This window comes from Parasteatoda tepidariorum, chromosome 6 (genome assembly GCF_982258835.1).
Source record: "Parasteatoda tepidariorum strain Cologne lab strain chromosome 6, Ptep-v5.0, whole genome shotgun sequence".
In the NCBI taxonomy this organism is placed as follows: domain Eukaryota; kingdom Metazoa; phylum Arthropoda; class Arachnida; order Araneae; family Theridiidae; genus Parasteatoda; species Parasteatoda tepidariorum.
Genome location: NC_141760.1, coordinates 42593415 through 42612656, shown reverse-complemented (window position 1 = coordinate 42612656; position 19242 = coordinate 42593415). Strand labels below are relative to the sequence as shown.

Here is a 19242-nt window from a genome sequence, read left to right as displayed (position 1 = left end):
TTATTATTTTAAATCCGAAAAATTTAATCACATACTTGTAATACTAGTTGCATAAATTATTCCCGTTGTTTATAACGACTATGACTTAACTATAACATTCACACCAACAAATTAGTTAACAAAAAATTATTAATCAATCGAAAACAAATTAAAAAGAAAAAAAGTGCATTAAGATTAAAAAATATTAATTAATTATTTTTTTATGTCTGTCGTTGAGCAGCCGAACCAATTTTTGGGTTCAAGACTACTAATGTTCACCTCCGTAGCCTTGTAATTTTTAACTAATCCAGAAGACAAAGAAACTCCTGGATTAGTACACCCAGAGGTATTGATTTGTCATGGGGAACATTGAGGACTTTGTGACTCGACAAATTTAACGTGCATCAGTCACCATTTACTACACGAGGAGTCAGTTAATAAATTTTGTAATTATTAATCCTTTAAATTTGTTAATGCTGAGCAATAAATTTTATAGATACACTTTAATCATAATGACATAAAATGTTTTTTCGCTCCTCAAAAACATATTGAATCAAGAATAATTTGTGATTTACATTTCGATTCTGACATAGATTTGAATTTAATCATAAATATAAATTTGCAGAATACAAAAAAGGAGAATTAACTTTATCATATTAATTTAATTTTAATGATAAAGCACAAGGTATAAAAAATTAAAATAAATGAAGGTCGTAAAAGATATTGATTTCTCAAACTGAATCTTATTTTAAAATGAATTTTAACAAGTCTTCTGATTTTTTTGGTTTATTCCAAGGTAAAAATTATGCCTAAAGTGCACATGCAAACCTACAATTATACAACATAGAATTATACAAAGTTAAAAAAAGGGTAAAACTTTATCATGCTAATTAAGTTTTCATAATAAAGGACAAGGGATGAAAAAATCAAAACAAATGAAGGAATTAATTTTCATTTAAAAATGACTTTTAATTTTAGCAAATCATCTGATTTCTCTGGTCAGAGTAAAATATAAATATAACTTCTAGGATGCCATATCTAAATAAGTTTCTTATTTACAGAAATATAATCTAAACACGTCGTTAATTTTAAAATTATAACCAAACTTTTATTGTATATTAGAGGTTAAAAAAAAAAAATTAAAATTTTTTTTTTAATTTAACAATGTAATATTATTTTTCGAATTGTTGCTATTCGAAACAAAATTGGATAGCTGGATAGGGAAAAAGATTAATGAAAATTTTAAAAAAATCTTTTGAAAAACCAAATGATATTGGGAAATTCTGTTACATACTTTTAAAATATTTAAAAAATTTCAAGTATGAATTGAATGAAATATATTTAAGGATTTTAAATTATTCTAACAAAATATGGAGAAAGCAATTAACAAAAATATCATTAACACAAACAACGTAAAAGCTAAAATCCGATAAAAATGAAATCGAAAAAAAAAAAATATTTACAATTAAACAAAATCTAAATCTGAAAAATGTGTTGCACTTTTAAAAATTATTACATGGTTTTTAGTAAGACTTATTATTTTATTAATAAGAATTAAGAGTTACGGCTTACAAAATTAATCACAAAAATAAACAAAAAGTCCCATTTAGCTTAAAAATGTTTGAAAAATAACAAGGACTGAAGAATAAAAATTATTATAGAGAAAATTAAAATCAGAAGGAAAAAATAACTAGCAAAAAAAAAAAATAATAATAATAATAAACTACGAAGTTTGAAAATTAAAATGTGAGGAAAATGCATTTCAATATTGCTTGACTAAATATAGAAAGTAAATCAAGTCAGACAAAAATCTTAATTATTAAGCCAGGTATACCGACAAAAAATGCATTAAACTATCTGACGCACAAAAAAAAAATTTAAAGATTACTGATCATTACTGAATAACCTTAGAATCGTCAGTCCTGTGTAAACTAAAAAATGCAAATCGCAAACATGAGAAGGCTCTAACTGCTCAGACAAAATTGTTGGGACCATTTTTTTTCTCCAGATTACGGCTATACCATTATTTTAAGGGTCAGAATCTGCATACGTTGAAAGAAAAATGTTTATTCGAAGCAAGTACGTTTTTGCGGGGGAAATTTTTTGACTCTTAATATCGTTTACTCTTACACCAAAGAATATATAAGTGTATCACTTATATACTCCGTGCTTACACTACACTAATTATTTCGCTTACTTAAAGTTAGGCTCTTGATCCATTCGAATTGAGTCCTGCAAAAATCCAATTGTTTGATATAAAAGTGTTCGCTTCGTTTATTTATTTGCGCTCTATACATTGTTTTATATTGCTACAAAATAGAAAGCTTTAGCCTCTTACACGTTTACGCATACATAATACAAATGGAGATTAATTAAAGTACCTGCACTGCACAGAATCACAAATTAAAAGTGTGTGAGTATGCGTGATTTTACGCGAAAGTGCTAAACCTCTTTAATAACGAAATAACGTTTATGTTTGAACCAAATAATAATTTGTGCTTGGCACGATTTACCCGTTTCTGTACATGTTCCGTAAATTTTCGCATTTAACTGACCAATTAGAATGTGAAAAGGCAATAGCTACCTTTATCACTTTTATAGTAAAAAATGTGATGCAAAAGAAAAACTAAATGTAAATTACTACTAAATTGATATTCAATTATTATAATAATTTTTTATAAAATTGAACAATGTTTTAAACTTCTTTTTTTTTTCTTCAAGAATTGGGTGTTAATGTCAACTAAGAATTTTTGTTTGCTTCTTCGAAATGAACTATCGTTACAATTAATAATTTTAGTTGAGATTCCTCAAAATTGTCAGGAAATCGCATGAACAATTGGAATTCAAGGAGAGGATTTTCCATTTTAAGAGATCCGGAAAATTACTTATCAGAAGAGAAATTTACACAGAATGTATTAACTATAAAATCGAGGATGGCTCCTGATTTATACTTTAAACAGGAACTTCTTTTTTCTCTTCCTGTCGAAATCACAAAATAAATTTAAAAAAAATTTTCTTTGATGCATACTTCTATATTCATTTTGGCTTATTTTTAGCTTTCCGAAATTACTTCTTAAGAAATAACATGTTTTTTTTCTTTACATAAATTTTAAAATTCTAAAAATTTACTGAAATTAATTTTTAATTGGACTAAATATTATAGTTTTATTAATTCACGTAAACTAAACGAAAAATTAATTATAGAACTTTTAAAATTGGATATGATGCATTTGAAAACTGATGATAAAAAAAAAAAACAATCTTAACTCCAAAAAAGTTCAATTGATATGTTCACCAAAGAAAAAAATTTAAAAGGACTATTAAAGATATAGACCATCAAATATAACAAAAATATTTTAATTATTATTATTATCCGGTATACAAAAAGTCAGGTAAAATGGAATTAACAGGTCAGACACTCAAAACTGCATTTCGACGGTTTTATAACATCAAAAAATGGATTTAATATAAAATTAAGACTTTGACGAAAGTATAGCTCTGTCTATATATAATATGGTTACCATATGACATATGAGATAAAATGATATAGTAAAATTAGAAAAGAATAAAAACATTTGGACCTGATTTAATTCATAAAGTTATTACTTATCATTTTTTAACTTAATTTTTCAGACAATTTTAGCAAATATCTGTATTGTTATATTGATTTTGAATCTGGTCTTATCCTATATTTATCATGAATCTGGTTAATATATTGTTATAAAAAATGAAATCACTTATTGGTTTCAAATGGAAAATTTTCAACTCGTGTTACAGAAATTGGATGAAATTCTAGGGTTCTATGTATCACACATGCCCCCGTTTTAAATGGTCACTATTAAAAAAATATTCAGCAGTTATATCTTTAACATCGAGGTAAAAATAAAGTTGCGTTACTCCAGTGTGTTCAGGGTTCTAAGAATATGGACATATATAATAAAAAATATTCATTTTTAAATATACTGCCTATTAAACCTTCTGATTAGAATAACATATAAATATTATGTATTCACGACTTCGTGCAATTATATATGACTAAACAATCATGACACGGAACTATTGATTTGTAATTATTATTATTATTATTTTTCTTTTTTTGGAAATTCCAAAGCAAATATCTTACCAAAGAAAAACGTCATACAACTTTTTTCCTAAATAAAAAACTCTTTTTAATGGCTTGACAATGAATTTTATTTGCTTCAGATTTTTATAGAGAAAAATAAAATAAAATGAAAAATGTGGAAAAATAAATAAAATTTAGGCAGTTTTACGTGTAGTGTTTTTCTTATCTTGTTCCAGTTTAATTTATCTGGATTTAAATCTAAATTGCCATGTTTAAAACGGAATATAAAAATACTCAATTGATAAAGAGAAATATTCACATTTTTAAGAAATGACAAATTACAATAGTGTTGATCGGATTAATTTTTTATCCTTTATCAACAGCATTTTATTTTATTTTTATATCCGTCGTTGAACAGCCGACCCAATTTTGGGTTTACGACTGCTAAGGTTCAACTCCGTAGCCTTGTAATTTTGAACCAATCCAGAAGACAAGGAAACTCCTGGATCGGTAGCCCAGAGGTATGATTTGTTGTAGGAACATGGAGGGCTTTGTGACTCGACAGATTTGCATGCATCAGTCACCATTTACTACACGGGGAGTCTTCGGCCGGCGGGGTTTGAACCAAGAAACTTTTGGACATAGGCCCAATGCTCTACCAACCAGGCTATCCCGGCCTGTCAACAGTATTTATAGTTTCAGCATTAAAATTTTTATAAATTAACACTTTAAATTCAGAAAAATTATTAATGATAAAAGCTTTCACAATGTTAATTAACACAATTTGACCCTCCTATAAAATTATAAGTGCAAAAAAAATTACGATAAAATTTCCCTTCATTGTTACGGAAACAAATTGCCCCATTCTTAAAAATATGCTTTTTGTTTAATTAAAGTTTTTATTACTGAAAATAATAAAATATTATAAAAAATTTTAATAAAGCATTTTTTAAAATAATTTTTTGACATTTTTATCGTTAAAAATGCAAATGGTAGTCCATTTTTTTGTATTAAGATAAAAATTATCATTATTCATACAAATTTGTTGGGGAATAAAGGTTTTTTAAAATGGTTTATTTCACATGAGAGAGAGAGAGAGTAAATGTTTAACGGATTTGGTGATCGAGTTCTGCTCTACGTAATCATATAATATACATAATCATATATAATGGTTATAATATAAGACAGAAATAAAATGGTGAATTTAAAAAATTAGAAAAAGAAAAAAAAAGAAGAAAAAAAACACCTTGCGGAGCTGATGTAATGCATTCTCAATTGTGTTATTTTCCTGTTTTTAGAATTAACAGTTTCTCGTTCATTATTATTTATTTAAAGTATATTAAACTACAATATTTATCACTTTTGTGCAATAAAAGCAAAAAACTTGAAATTAATTTCAATAAAATAAAGACAATGATGATCTTAAAGAACCGATATTAAAATGAGCCTCCTAAAAGTCGAAAGAATGATCGGAAATACAAAAACAATTTTTTTTATTTCAACGTACTTTATTTATTATTATTTCATTGACAGGGATATTTTTTAAAAAGTAAAGGTTGAATTTCAGTTTTGAATAAAAACAAAGTTGTTTAAAAGCAAAAAGAATTCAAGATATTATTTTACAACTTAAAAAAGAAGTAAATTCGTAATAGAAGTTAATAACAAAATACATACACAAACAATAAACGGTAAAAATTGTAATAGTACTTAAATACATAATTATTAAAGCATTAAATAATTTAATGAAATGAAAACATTTGCTTACCTCCTTCGAAATTTATTTTATGTTTTGTTTATGCGACGAGAAGATTTATTAGGAATTGGTATTATTGATGAATGGCACGATTTATGTTTTAAAAAAAAATAACTGTTGCAAATAATTTATCAAACTGATGTAAAAAAAAAATTATTTAAAGCAATTAAACAAAATAAAAAAATATGCTTTAATTTAAAATCGATAACTTAAATAATATAATTAAATTAACTATAAAAAGAAAATTTGACAGAGAGCGTTTATGACCGTTTATGGCAAAATGACCAGAGAGAATGTCAACAAGAGTCTTCCCTAGTTTAGATCCCTTAAAACATCTGTTTTCTCAGAGAATCTAGATAATTGCTTGTTTGAGACGATTTATGAAGAGATATCCAAAAAAGATATGATTCAGTGGATATCTGACCTTTTAAAAAGGGGTCAAAGGAGTAAAGGGCCATAAAAAGGAAACAAAAGTACTTTTTCCCATAGTGTAACATGGGGTGGCTGTTTTTGAGGAGTCGAATACTGACTTGGCCACCAGAATTATATGTCAATGTGGGAAAGGAAATTGTTGAAAGTAAAAGGATGATTTGAAGCCAATTTTTATCAGTGAAGGATGCATTCTTTCCAGGGAAGGGTAAAAGAGATGAAACTATTTTAATTTGCTAAACCTGTGATATATTTTTTATGCAATGCGTTTTTTGAGATGTATTTTGTTTTCAAATTTTTCGTTCAATTATATAGAAAGTTATCATATGTAAAAAAAAAAAGTCTTTCTCTAAAGAAAACAAAGTTTTCTATTTTGAAAGACAATTTTTTTCCCTAAAATTGCCAATTTAACTTAATTTTATTTTCACGAATGTCTAAATTTCAGAAGGGGCAAAGCGCATTATTCATTTGCCTTTCAATTAAATTTCAGAGTAAAATAAAAAAAAATTATTTCGAAAATAGCCTTAAAGTTTAAAAAAATAGTGCTTTTTTCCTAAAGTTACCAATTTAACTTGAGTTCATTCTCACGGAAGTCAAAATTTCAGAAAAGGCTAAGCACACTATTCGCCTCCTCAATTAAATTTCAGAAAAAATAATCTTTTTTAAAAAAAAAACTTTAAAGTTGAAGAAAAGTTCTTTTTTTTCCCTAAAATTACTAATTTAATTTTATTTTCTAATTTTATATTCTGGCTAAATTTCAGAAGGGGCGAAGCACATTATTCGCCCCCTCAACTGAAATTGACAGTAAAATAAAGTTTTTGATCTCGAAAATAATTTTCAAATAGAAAAAGGGAAGGTTCTTTTTTTCTATAGTTATCAGTTTAACTTGACATTATTTTCACGAATGGCTAAATTTCAGAAGGGGCGAAACGCATTATTCTCCCTTTTATTAAATTTAAGAGGAAAATAAAATTTTGAGTAAGAAATTAGCTTTAAAGTAGGAAAAAAAATGGAGTTTTTTTTTCTAAAGTTACTAATTAAACTTAACTTCAATCTCACGAATGTCTAATTTACAACAGAAAATATAATGCTTTTTTTCAGAAAAAAAAACTTTACAGTTGAAAAAAGTTCTTTTTTCTAAAATTACCAACATAACTTAACTTTATTTTCATGAATGGCTAAATTTCCGAAGTGGAGAAGAACATTATTCGCCCCCTCTATTAAATTTCTGAAAAAATAATCTTAAAAAAAAAAAAAAAAAATTTAAAGTTGAAAAAAAGTTCTTTGTTTTCCTGAAATTACCAATTTCACTTTATTTTCCAATTTTGTATTCTGGCTAAATTTCAGAAGGAGCGAAGCACATTATTCGCCCCCTCAACTAAAATTCACAGTAAAATAAAGTTTTTGACTTCGAAAGTGATTTTTAAGAAGAAAAAGGAATGGCTCTTTTTTTCTAAAGTTATAAATTTAACTTGATATTATTTACACGAATGGCTGAATTTCAGAAGGGGCCTTATTTTTGTGAATGTCTAAATTTCTGAAGGGTCGAAATACATTATTCGCCCTTTTATTGAATTTCAGAAGAAAATAAAGTTTGAAAAATAGCTTTGAAAAAAAAGAGTGTTTTTTCCTAAAATTGCCAATTTTAGTTCTTGCTTTTATATTTATTATAGCCTCTTACTTTAATTTCAGAAGAAAATTAAGCTTTCTACTTGGAAAATAGCTTCAAAGTTCAATTAAAAAGTTTTTTTTTATTTTTAATTTTAGTTTTTTACTATTTTTTTAATTGGAATTTTACTTTATTTTATTTTTTCGAATGTTTAAATTTCTGGAGGGGCGAAACATATTGTTTGCCCCCTCACTAAAATTTCAGAGGGGGCGATCGCCCCCTCTGCCCCCCCGGCTGGCACGCCACTGAAATAGCTGGAATCGACCAGCCAATGCAGAAATTCGAACCTAAATCAGCTTATTGGATGGTAAACGCTCTATCACCCTGAAACACCACGGCTGTATATCACTAATTAGATAATAGCGCTGTCATTCGTACCCAAACAACGCCCCCCCCCCAGCAGCCAAACAACTCTTTACACAGTATGCATAAGAGCGAGATGAATTTTACATAAAAATCTTTTTGGGACGTAAATCTTGAGTATTGAGCGATGTACGATTAATCTCGAAAAACTTTCTATTTTTTGAAATTATGTTATGAGTTATTTAGCATTTTTTCAGTTACTAGGAACTCTTTAGTGGCTAAGGCAAAAAGAAAGCTTTGGAAAAATGCGATGCTATGACGTCACGGCTAAAAGTCAAAATAAAGTACTATTTGTAAAATCAGAAATCAATCGTTTACATATTATTAAGAACTAGGAGGCTTTGCCCCCTACTCGCTGGCGCTCGCCAACCCCCGGAACTGCTTTCGCAGTTCATTTCGGATTGCTTTGTTCGCTCATTGGATACGTTCTTAACGTCTAGCTTTTGGAAACTTTTTTGAATACTGATGTTCCGAAAACTTTTCACTGTAGAAAATTCTAAACCTGTACATTTCAATATTAATTTGAAATTGCAAACAGTTCACATATTTTGCTTAATCACACTATTCTAAATTTCAGTTGTTGAGAAAAGTAACTGTTGTAAGTTTTGTTTTAAAGTCTTTCCCACCAGAGGGCTAAACGCCATGTGTTGTAAAACAATATGAAATAGTTGTCTGCCACTGAACGCCGGATGTAAAGCATCGGCTTCGATGAAGATAATTTTGTATTTTTAATTCTCTGAAGGGCGCCACCCTAATAATATGGAATTTGTTAAATAAATGTATATATTTTTGATTGTTGATGAAGGCCATCATTTTGTGTTTTGATCAGTGTTCAGAAGCAGAACAACTATAAGTTTTTTATTTTATCACAAAAATATAAAATATATAAAAAACAAAGAGAAGAGTAAGAAAATGAGTATAGTCATAGAAAAAGTTAAAATTATAATATAGTATTTGTCAGTTAAAATATAACTTTTTGTTCAATTCATTGTTAACAATTCAAATTTCTCCGAGGCAATTCTAAACTTTAATTTTGTTTTAAATGTCAGTATTCAGACACACAACAGAAGTTTAATATGAAGTTCTAAAATGCATATATATATACATATATATATAAAAAAGGGATCATAGTAATTATATAAGTAAAAATTAAGGTAGTATTGTTAAGTTGAAACACAATATTTTTAGTTTTGATGTCAGCAAAACAATTAAATTTTTCACAAAAATGATTGCTTCCATTATTAAATTCAGTGTCAACAATTCAAATTTTATGAGGCAACTCTTAACCTCTAAATATTATTTTCTTTATGTACACATTTCTAAATGTCAGTATTCAACCACGAAACAACTTAAAGTCCTCAAATTTAGCATGAAGTTGTAAAATGTAATGAAAGAGGGTCAAAGCAATAATGTAAGTCGAAGTAAAGTTAGTACTGTAAAACTAAAACAATACTAGGGGGCTCCGCCCCCTGCTCGCTACGCTCGCCAACCCCCAGAACTGCTTCGCAGTTTCATTGCATATTGCTTCGCAATCTTATAAAAACATTTTAACAAATTTAAATTTTAAAATAAAAATGCCAGATATTGAAATCAATTACTTAATGAAATTTATACACTTCTCTGCCCCCTTCACAATTTGATTATCTTTTCTTCATGTAGCTGAGAAATTTGGAGCTGTAGCAGAGATTATATCTCAATAAGAAATGCTTTCCCGTTTAGAATTCCGCCATTCATTTCTCTGACGTCTGCCAGAGATATTTCGACGCCTGATAGCAGGCATTTTATTTAGGCAGCAGGCACTAAATAAATAAAAATGGAACTAAATAACTAAGATATCGTTTTAAATCTCAAATCATAATAATTGTTTGTAGAAAGTTTGTTTTGGTTTGAATATTCGCACGTTTGTTTTGGTTTGAATATTCGCGCGATGCCATTGCCATTCTATTGTAACGAAACAAAAAATTTATCATGAAACTAAAAATTTATCAAAGGAACTAAAGATATTGAATTCTTTTTTTAAGAAATTCAGTTCCGTTTTTTTTATCCACGCTTATTTTTGTTTATCAATCTATTAATTCAGAAATGCTTTAAATCAAACGACGCTTACGGAAACAATGCTTATGCGAACCACCCGAAAAATGATTTGCTGAATTCTCATTGGTTGAAACTAAATTATTAATTTTATTAATTAATTAAAGGAAATTTTCATAATTTAAGACCTTATTGCACATCTACATAACAATACCTTTAAAACGACACCTTATTTGTTTCACCTGTGGTGATTAGGTTAAATATATTAAATAAATTAATTCAATAAAAATTAACTATCAACACAGTTTAATAATAATAAAACATAAAAGAAATTATATTAAGTTGCAAGTAGAAAGACGAATAGGATTAGCGACAGCAGCATTTCAAAAATGGTGTAAGTTCATCAGTCGGCAAGATGGAATGAATGTTAGACAATTGACCTGTTGCCATTTCTTGAAACTAAGGTTTTAACTCAGAGATGTTGCCATCTTATAGAAAAGTCATTTTCTTGAGGGGAAAGTTTTGTACTGCCACCTGGCGAGCAAAGTTCATCGCCATCTGGTGAGAAGGTGGTTCACCACAGTACTCCCCCCCAAGTGGTGAAGGCACTGATGTCAGAGGTAGCGAGGGTTAAAGCGAACATGCCTTCCAGAGCGTGTGATGGTCTGGGGTTGGATAACAGGGTCCTTGTCTTCTGGAGTAGGGTTCAGAGAATCACTGATGTTTACACTAGGGGTTGCTTTTTGTCCTGTCAACACCTCGTCTGATGCTGTCGAGAAACATGGCTTAAGGCGATCAATGCCAATTGTGATTCTTTTGCCATGTATGAGCACAGTGAAGTGTTTTGGGGTGCGCTCAAGTACTTGGTAGGGTCCATCATAGGGAGGTTGGAGAGACCTTTTAATTCCACCGTGACGCACTAGAACCTGACGGCAATCACATAATGAACGATGCACAAATGTTCCTGGTTCACAGTGGGCAGAACCTGGAGTCGGAGTCAGAGTTTGCATAGCTTTTTTTAGCTGCTGTACAAAATCTTCTGGCAAGTCTTTTTTGGTAGTTGTTGATGGAGCGATAAAGTCTGCTGGAAGCCTTATGGTTGTACCATAGACTAATTCTGAAGATGTACACTTCAAGTCCTCTTTAAAAGCAGAGCGGAGACCCAAGAGTACTATCGGTAGGGTTTCAGTCCATCTCTTGTTGCTGTGGCACATCAAAGCTTGTTTTAGTGAGCGGTGGAAGCGCTCGACCATTCCATTGCTGGCTGGGTGGTACGGAGATGTGCGAATTTGATGAGTGCCCAATATTTGAGCTAATGACGTGAAAAGCGATGACTGAAATTGTCTTCCTTGGTCTGTGGTGATTCTTGAAGGCACACCAAATCGAGCAATCCAATGCTCAACAAAAGCTCGAGCTACAGTTTCAGCTGTAATATCCGCCAGTGGTACTGCTTCTGCCCATCTGGTGTATCTGTCGATGCACGTAAACAAGTAACTGTTACCATTGGAGGGTGGCAGGGGTCCGACCAGATCTAGGTGTATATGGTCAAACCTTGCTGAAGGCGGTATGAATGGCTGGATAGGACTACGAGTGTGTCGGGTGACTTTGGATCTCTGGCAGTCTAGGCAGCTTCTGGTCCATTCGACTATATCTTTGGCGATAGCAGGCCAAACGTATCTGTCCATGACAAGTTTTTTGGTGGCCCTTACACCAGGATGGGATAGGTTATGGAAAGCAAAGAAAATAGGTTTCCTAAACTGAACAGGGACATATGGTCTAACTTTTTGCTTGCTAGAGTCACAAATTATGTGCAGTCCATTCGTCAGATGTAATGACTGGAAGTTTAGCGAGCACTTTTTATCACTCAGAAGAGCTTGAAGTTCAGTGTCACTTTTTTGAGCTATAGCCAGTTCATCAAAGTTTACAGGTGGCTCACTACCAATTTGCTGAATTCTGGATAACGTGTCGGCAACTACATTGTTCTCACCAGAGACATGTTTGATGTCGGTACTGAATTGAGATATGAAGTCCAGATGCCTGAGTTGGCGCGGGGAACATGTGTCAGAATTTTTGGTAAAAGCATATGTTAAAGGACGATGATCAGTGTAAATAATGAAGCATTGCCCTTCAAGAAGATGTCTGAAATGTTTTACGCCCGCGTATATTGCAAGGAGCTCTCTATCATAAGTACTATAATTAGTTTCGGTTTTTGTTAACTTACGAGAAAAGAAAGCAAGAGGTTTAGGACCTTTAGGAAAATGCGAATGGACAACAGCACCGATAGAAAAAGTGGAAGCATCAACCATTAGAGAAATTTTATTATCGGGTGTATGATGCGTTAAAGTTGTTGCGTTAATCAACTCTTTTTTGCATTTTTCGAAGGCTAGTAAAGAATTCTCATCCCAGGGAACGGGACGTTTGTCGTTTTTTTTCGAATCCCTAAGAAACTCATTTAAGGGGGCCTGTGTTTCAGCAGTTTTTGGTATAAACCGCCTATAGAAGTTAATCATTGCTAAAAAGCGTCTTAGTTGAGAGATTGTTTCGGGTTTGGGAAATTTGGAAATTACCTCGACTTTGTCAGGAAGTGGCTTAACGCCTTCAGTAGTTATCAAACAGCCTAAGAACTTTACGGAGGATTTACCCAATATACATTTATCAGGGTTTAGCTTAAGGCCAAAGTCCCGTAAGCGTGAAAATATTTTGTGTAAATGTTCTACGTGTTCTTCTTCTGAAGTAGAAGCAATTAATATGTCATCAAAATAAGGGATGCAAAAGTCAAACGGAGCTAATACTTGATGTATGAATCTTTGAAACGTCTGACCTGCGTTCCGGAGTCCGAACGGCATTGCTGTATATTCAAAGAGGCCAAAAGGTGTCGTTACAGCTGTTTTGGGTATATCTGGGGGATAGATCGCAATTTGGTGGTAAGCTCGGGCAAGGTCTAGTGTTGAGAATACCTTTTTTCCAAAAAGATTTTGGGTGCAGTCCTGGATGTGAGGGACAGGGTAGCGATCAGGAACAGTGATCGAATTTAGACGACGGTAATCGCCGCATGGTCGATAATCTCCGTTTGATTTCCTTACAACATGAAGAGGACTAGCCCAAGGACTTTTCGACGGCCGAAGAATACCTTGAGAAATCAGGTATTCGAACTCTTTTCGGACAGCGTTTAAAATGTTAGGTGCCAGACGACGAGGTTTCGAGAAAACTGGCGGGCCTTTGGTCTCAATGTGATGATATGTTTTGTTTGGGAGGTCAACATTATTGTTTTGCGATGGGTTAATTAACTCTGGATACTGGCGCAAGATATCGTCGAATTTTGAATCTCCCAAAAGAATTGAAATATTGGTGAAAAGTAGAGAATCCGAAGGCAAATGTCCACGAGAAGACAATTTTGTTTCGGCATCAATCAAACAATTATTTTTAACATCAACCAATAGATTAAATTTTTTTAGAAAATCAGCACCTATAATAGGCTGATTGACGTCAGCAATGATGAACTGCCATGTAAAATTGCGGCGCAAATTTAAGTCTAATTTTAGCAATTTAGTGCCAAAAGTTTTTATGACTGTGCCGTTGGCAGCATACAATGTCAATGTTTCGCGAGTAGTAGGAAGGGTTGTTTTGCTTTTTGGCAAAACGCTGACGTCTGCACCAGTATCAATAAGAAATTTAAATTTAGAAGAAGGATCGGCCAAGAGAATTCGATTTATGAGGCGGTCGCCTGTGTGGCCATCACACGATCGCCTAGCTAGTTTGTTGAAAAATTACACGGTTGGGTACACTTTTTGGCATTTTTGCCAAAGTTAGTGTGATAAAAGCATTTGCCATTAGCAGGATCCTTAAATTTTTTAAAACGGGTTCTAGAGCTGCTACGTTGGCGAAAATGATTTGGAGCTGGGCTACGCGATCTTTTGACAAAAGCAGTTAACTCATTAACTTGCTGTGTCAATTGAGCAACTTGTTGTTCTAATCGAGAGGTGTGGGAATTAGAAGTAGCGGCGACAGAATTAACTCCCTGAAGAATAGAGAGATCATTAATCTTGTCTGCCACAGTGGCTAACTGATCTAAATCTTCGCTGAGAGCGGCCAAAATTGTTTGTGTCCCATTAGGTAGCCGACCAAGCCACAATGATTTTAAAAGAGTATCGCCTACGTTGTCACCTGCGAGTGAACGCATTCTCGTTAAAAGCTGAGATGGTCGTTGGTCCCCTAACTCTAAACCTTGGAGTAAAGTTCTTATTTTAGATGCTTCGCTTTCAGAGTGTAACTCTACTAAACGTTTTTTAAGTGCTTCATATTTATCATTCTCCGGGGGCTTTAACACTAAATCACTAACGGAATTTAAAATGTCCGATTCAACAGCAGAAAGCACATGGTTAAATTTGGTTATATCAGCTGTTATTTTAGCCAAATCGAATTGCGCCTCCAAACGGACGAACCATAGCGCTGGATTATTTTTCCAAAAGGGTGGCGCCTTGACGGCAACATGAGCGACTGACTGATTTTCAAGTTCAGTCATAGCGTATTAAGAATCTAAGTACTTATTAAAAAAATAGAATGACAATTTAAAATGAAATTGAAGTTAAATGAATACAATGATTTATAATCACTCAATTAAGGAATTACGTTTGGAAAATGCATAAGTGCGCAGATAATGCATAAAGAAAAATTCAAAATTAAATTCAGAATACATTAATACGGAAAAGAAATTTTGAAATATGACACATCGCAAGATCAATAAATAAAGCTAAAAAAATAACATACCATGTTACCCCGTGACAACTCAGGTTGAACTTCGTCAAGAAAAAAAAGTTTATGTCTTATTTTAGTTAAGCATTTTAAGTTTTAAAATATTTAAGCTTACGGCATAAGATGATTGCCGATGTTGTAAGATTTAGAAGGTTGCATTATTTTAAGGTCACCAATCTGTGGTGATTAGGTTAAATATATTAAATAAATTAATTCAATAAAAATTAACTATCAACACAGTTTAATAATAATAAAACATAAAAGAAATTATATTAAGTTGCAAGTAGAAAGACGAATAGGATTAGCGACAGCAGCATTTCAAAAATGGTGTAAGTTCATCAGTCGGCAAGATGGAATGAATGTTAGACAATTGACCTGTTGCCATTTCTTGAAACTAAGGTTTTAACTCAGAGATGTTGCCATCTTATAGAAAAGTCATTTTCTTGAGGGGAAAGTTTTGTACTGCCACCTGGCGAGCAAAGTTCATCGCCATCTGGTGAGAAGGTGGTTCACCACAATTCTGTTGCGTAGTTTGGGAGTTTTTAGCGGGACAAAATACTGCTAGCCTATTAATATATAGATTTTTAATCAATGAGCCAAGTTCTTCAAGAAGCAGTTGTAGAAGTAGCTGGATAGAAGTTTTTTTAATTTAAAACTTTTTATAGAATTTCTTTAAAAACACAATTGGGAATAATATAAAAAAAAAAAAAAACACAACTACTTCCACTTAGTAGGAATAACATTTACCATGACGCAATGCTAAATTCTATGCCACTATCCACATAAATCAATTATTAATCAAAAATCGAATATCAATTACTTTTCTTTATACTGCAATAAAATCTGGCGAGCAGCTATTTAAACGATCAAACACTTCGTTTGTTTATTTGTGGCTTGAAGTTAGGCTCGCAGAAAATGCCGTTCATGGGTTAAATTTAGTAGGAATAGCACAACCTGTGACGTAGGCTATAGTATATCCAATTGTTTATCTGGGCATTTGGCGATACAACACTTATAGAATAAAAGGATTTCCCAAGTAGCACAGGGATATTGTAACAGCTTTAGTCTACATCGACCGACATTGTCAATATTGGCGAAAATCGACATTGTCTGCACGATATTGTACAATTCCCGTCGATTTCACATTTAAAGTCTGTTTGTAAAACTTTTCATTTTAAACTTTATTGGGTTCTTGAATCAAAATTAATCATTTAAAAGACAAAAAATGACGTCAAATTGTTATAATTCCAAAAAATAAATTTAAAACATAAATTTAGAGATATCCGAACAACACTCGGACAATATTTGATATCAATATTGTAATCGTGTTTTTGTCACGACATCGATCGTTTTCTCTAAATACTGAAATCTGCGATCTGTAACTCGGAACCGCAACCCGTTAAGATGCTGCTTATCATTGTCCGCTACGCCAGCGGTCTATTTATCTTTTGTCTTCTTATATTTAAATCTAATTTCGTCTCATAAGATTTATATCTTAGCTCATAATGTAATTGGAATGATAGTAGTTTCAATTAAGTGAGCCCGAAAACTCAAACCAGCTGTAGATGGAGGTGAATTAATGCACCTTGTTGAAGTGAACGAATTCTCTGATCTTGGCAGGTATGTGCTGTTTTTAATATATATAATTATATATTGTAGGAATTACATCGATTTTCTCTTTTTTTCATGTCCAAGCTGCTTAACTATTTAATTATATCACATTATTCAATTCTCATATTCACAAAACAGTGGCGTAATTTTATAGTATGTTTGGAGGTGTTAAGCCTTCTGACATGCTTATGTTTATATTTTTTCACACCTGCAACTTGTACGTTCGATGAAAAATACTTTTTAATACTTAAACTAATTAAAAATTTAAGAGTTGAGCGAGCTAACAAATAGATCATATTTGCATATTTTTTAATTTGTCATGGTAGATTGAAATGTTTTTTTTTCGAAATTTTAAATTGAAGATTTAGTATGTCTACTAGATTGATTTACTATGTCTACTGAAAATTTAATAAGATCTCTAATGTTGCTGCTAGTAAGAAGTTTTTTCTCAACCGTACAAGTTTGAAGCTATATATTTATATATATGTTTAATTATTATTTAATATTATGTTTAATGTATTTAATTAATATATAATGTTTAAATTACAAAAAAGACTTGAATCATGAAAATTTTAAATGTCTACATCTTACTTACCGAACCAAATAGCTCATTAATCAAGTAATGAATAATTTCGGAAGGGGTTTTGATATGTATATATATATTTGCCAGAATTATGCCAATTTCCTCTATTTGTTTAATCCAAGTTTGTTAACTATTAAATTATATCACATTATTCAATTCTGATATTCCCAAAGATCTTGTTTACTTTTATTGGTTCTGTGCACTATAACAATTTGTCTGCTCCTCTCGGACTAAAAAAATGTCTGAAAGACTTGAAATATGACAAAAATTACCTTTATTTATTTTTTGACACAAATTTTCCAGTTCTATTTGAATCATGCATTTAAATAATAACTTTTTGACTTGCTCAATATACGTCGATAGTAGCGCAAATTGATGTATTTTTTCTGTTGTATTTTCGTCAGTTATTGATGTTGATTTTCATGTGGATTTTAAATATCCCGATAAACAACGTGAAAAATTGGAATCTTGTATTTCGGTGTTTGCTTTTTAAGTCAATAATTCTGTTGAATTTTATCTGTTATTGCTACTGATTTCTCCATAGTTATTAAATCTGATATTTTTTATACGATATTTATATAAAACAGCCTGATCCAGAAATGAAACACTCATTTGAGGCGTCGATTAGTGTGAATTAGTCGTCTTTTTTTTTCTCCGTCAAGTACTACTGCGGATTTAATGATTTGCAATTTTTCTTATTGTGATGATTAGTTACAAAAGGTGAAGGAAATAATTTCTGTGTCCTCCCGCCTTCCAACAAAATGCGAAAATGTTACATGTAATGTTATCATAAAAATTACACTAAAAAAAGTTATAGGTTTTTTTTTAAACCAAACGCTTTTGATATTTTAAATTAGTAACATACATGTTTATTATTATGAAAATGCAGAAAGATATTAGTGCTAAAGAGTTTTGTCGCAGATAGCTCGAAAAAATTCTGCCTCAAGGATTCAGAGTATAACAGCTTTGGTTATACCTATCATTTCAATTAATGTAATTATAATGCTTCTTTAAATTTATTGTTATGTTTTTGTCGGAGAAGATAGTAACTTCGACTTTTTGGAATTATTGATGGAAAGTCAGGGATTTGAAAATCTAAAATGTCGCAGATACCCTGTACATATCAAAATGAAATGTAATCCATAGCTGAATATGTCCCAATTTTGCAACATATTTTAACTTATGTGATTCTTAAGTCAAATATGACTGTGATAAGTGTTTTGATGGTATAGGTATTTCTCCGCACACAATTTATGCATAGAATTCGTAATAATTGGATTCATAAACATACAATCTGATACTGCAATGTTTAATATATTTCATAGCTGCCAACTGTCCAGAATTTTTCGGATTTGTTTCTAATTTTTAAATCAAATGTGAAAATCTGATATTTTTATAAAAAATCCGAATTTTTGTAAAATTGCAGTATTTTTGCTTTTAAACCAATCTCTTGTTCTGATCGCCGCAATTGCGCTTCCTGTGATTATTGTGCAAAAGTAATTTTTAGTAGCTTTTCATTGGAAAATACTATTTCAATAGCTGTTGCTGATCATTTTACTAAATTGAATCTTAAACAACTTATTTTTTTAAAAATGTATTGTAGTATTTAAACATTTGCATCAGAAATATTAGTTTTTGATGTAGTTTAATATTTACCTGTGTTTTATAATTTGGAGAATAATAATTATATATGGTTATGGTTGTTTTTTTAAACTAGGTTTTGGTAATGGTTGTTTTTTTAAACTATTATACCGGTACTCCTAATTATAAAATATTATAAATTTTCCACAAAAGATAGTGTTTATAATTTTGTTTTACTAATTTACATAAGGTATTTAAATATATCTCTATTAATGTTGTTATTTAATAGTTAAATTTTTGTCTTACTCTCGTAATTGGTGCGTATAATTTTGTCGCATATAGTGTTCCTAATTTTTTATTCCTAAGGTTGGCAGCTATGATATTTATGTGAAGGCCATTGCTTTGGAAGTTTCTCATATACAAAGTAA

General features: G+C 31.0%; 1 protein-coding gene across 1 annotated transcript; it reads right to left on the bottom strand.

Moving 5' to 3' along the window:
• Positions 1-13652: 13652 nt before the first annotated feature.
• LOC147807799 (uncharacterized) lies at positions 13653-14817 on the bottom strand. The gene has a single exon (XM_087165739.1). It carries the CDS (start codon positions 14807-14809, stop codon positions 14039-14041), a length of 771 nt encoding a protein of 256 aa, XP_087021865.1. The 5' UTR covers positions 14810-14817; the 3' UTR covers positions 13653-14038.
• Between the last annotated feature and the right edge of the window lie 4425 nt (positions 14818-19242).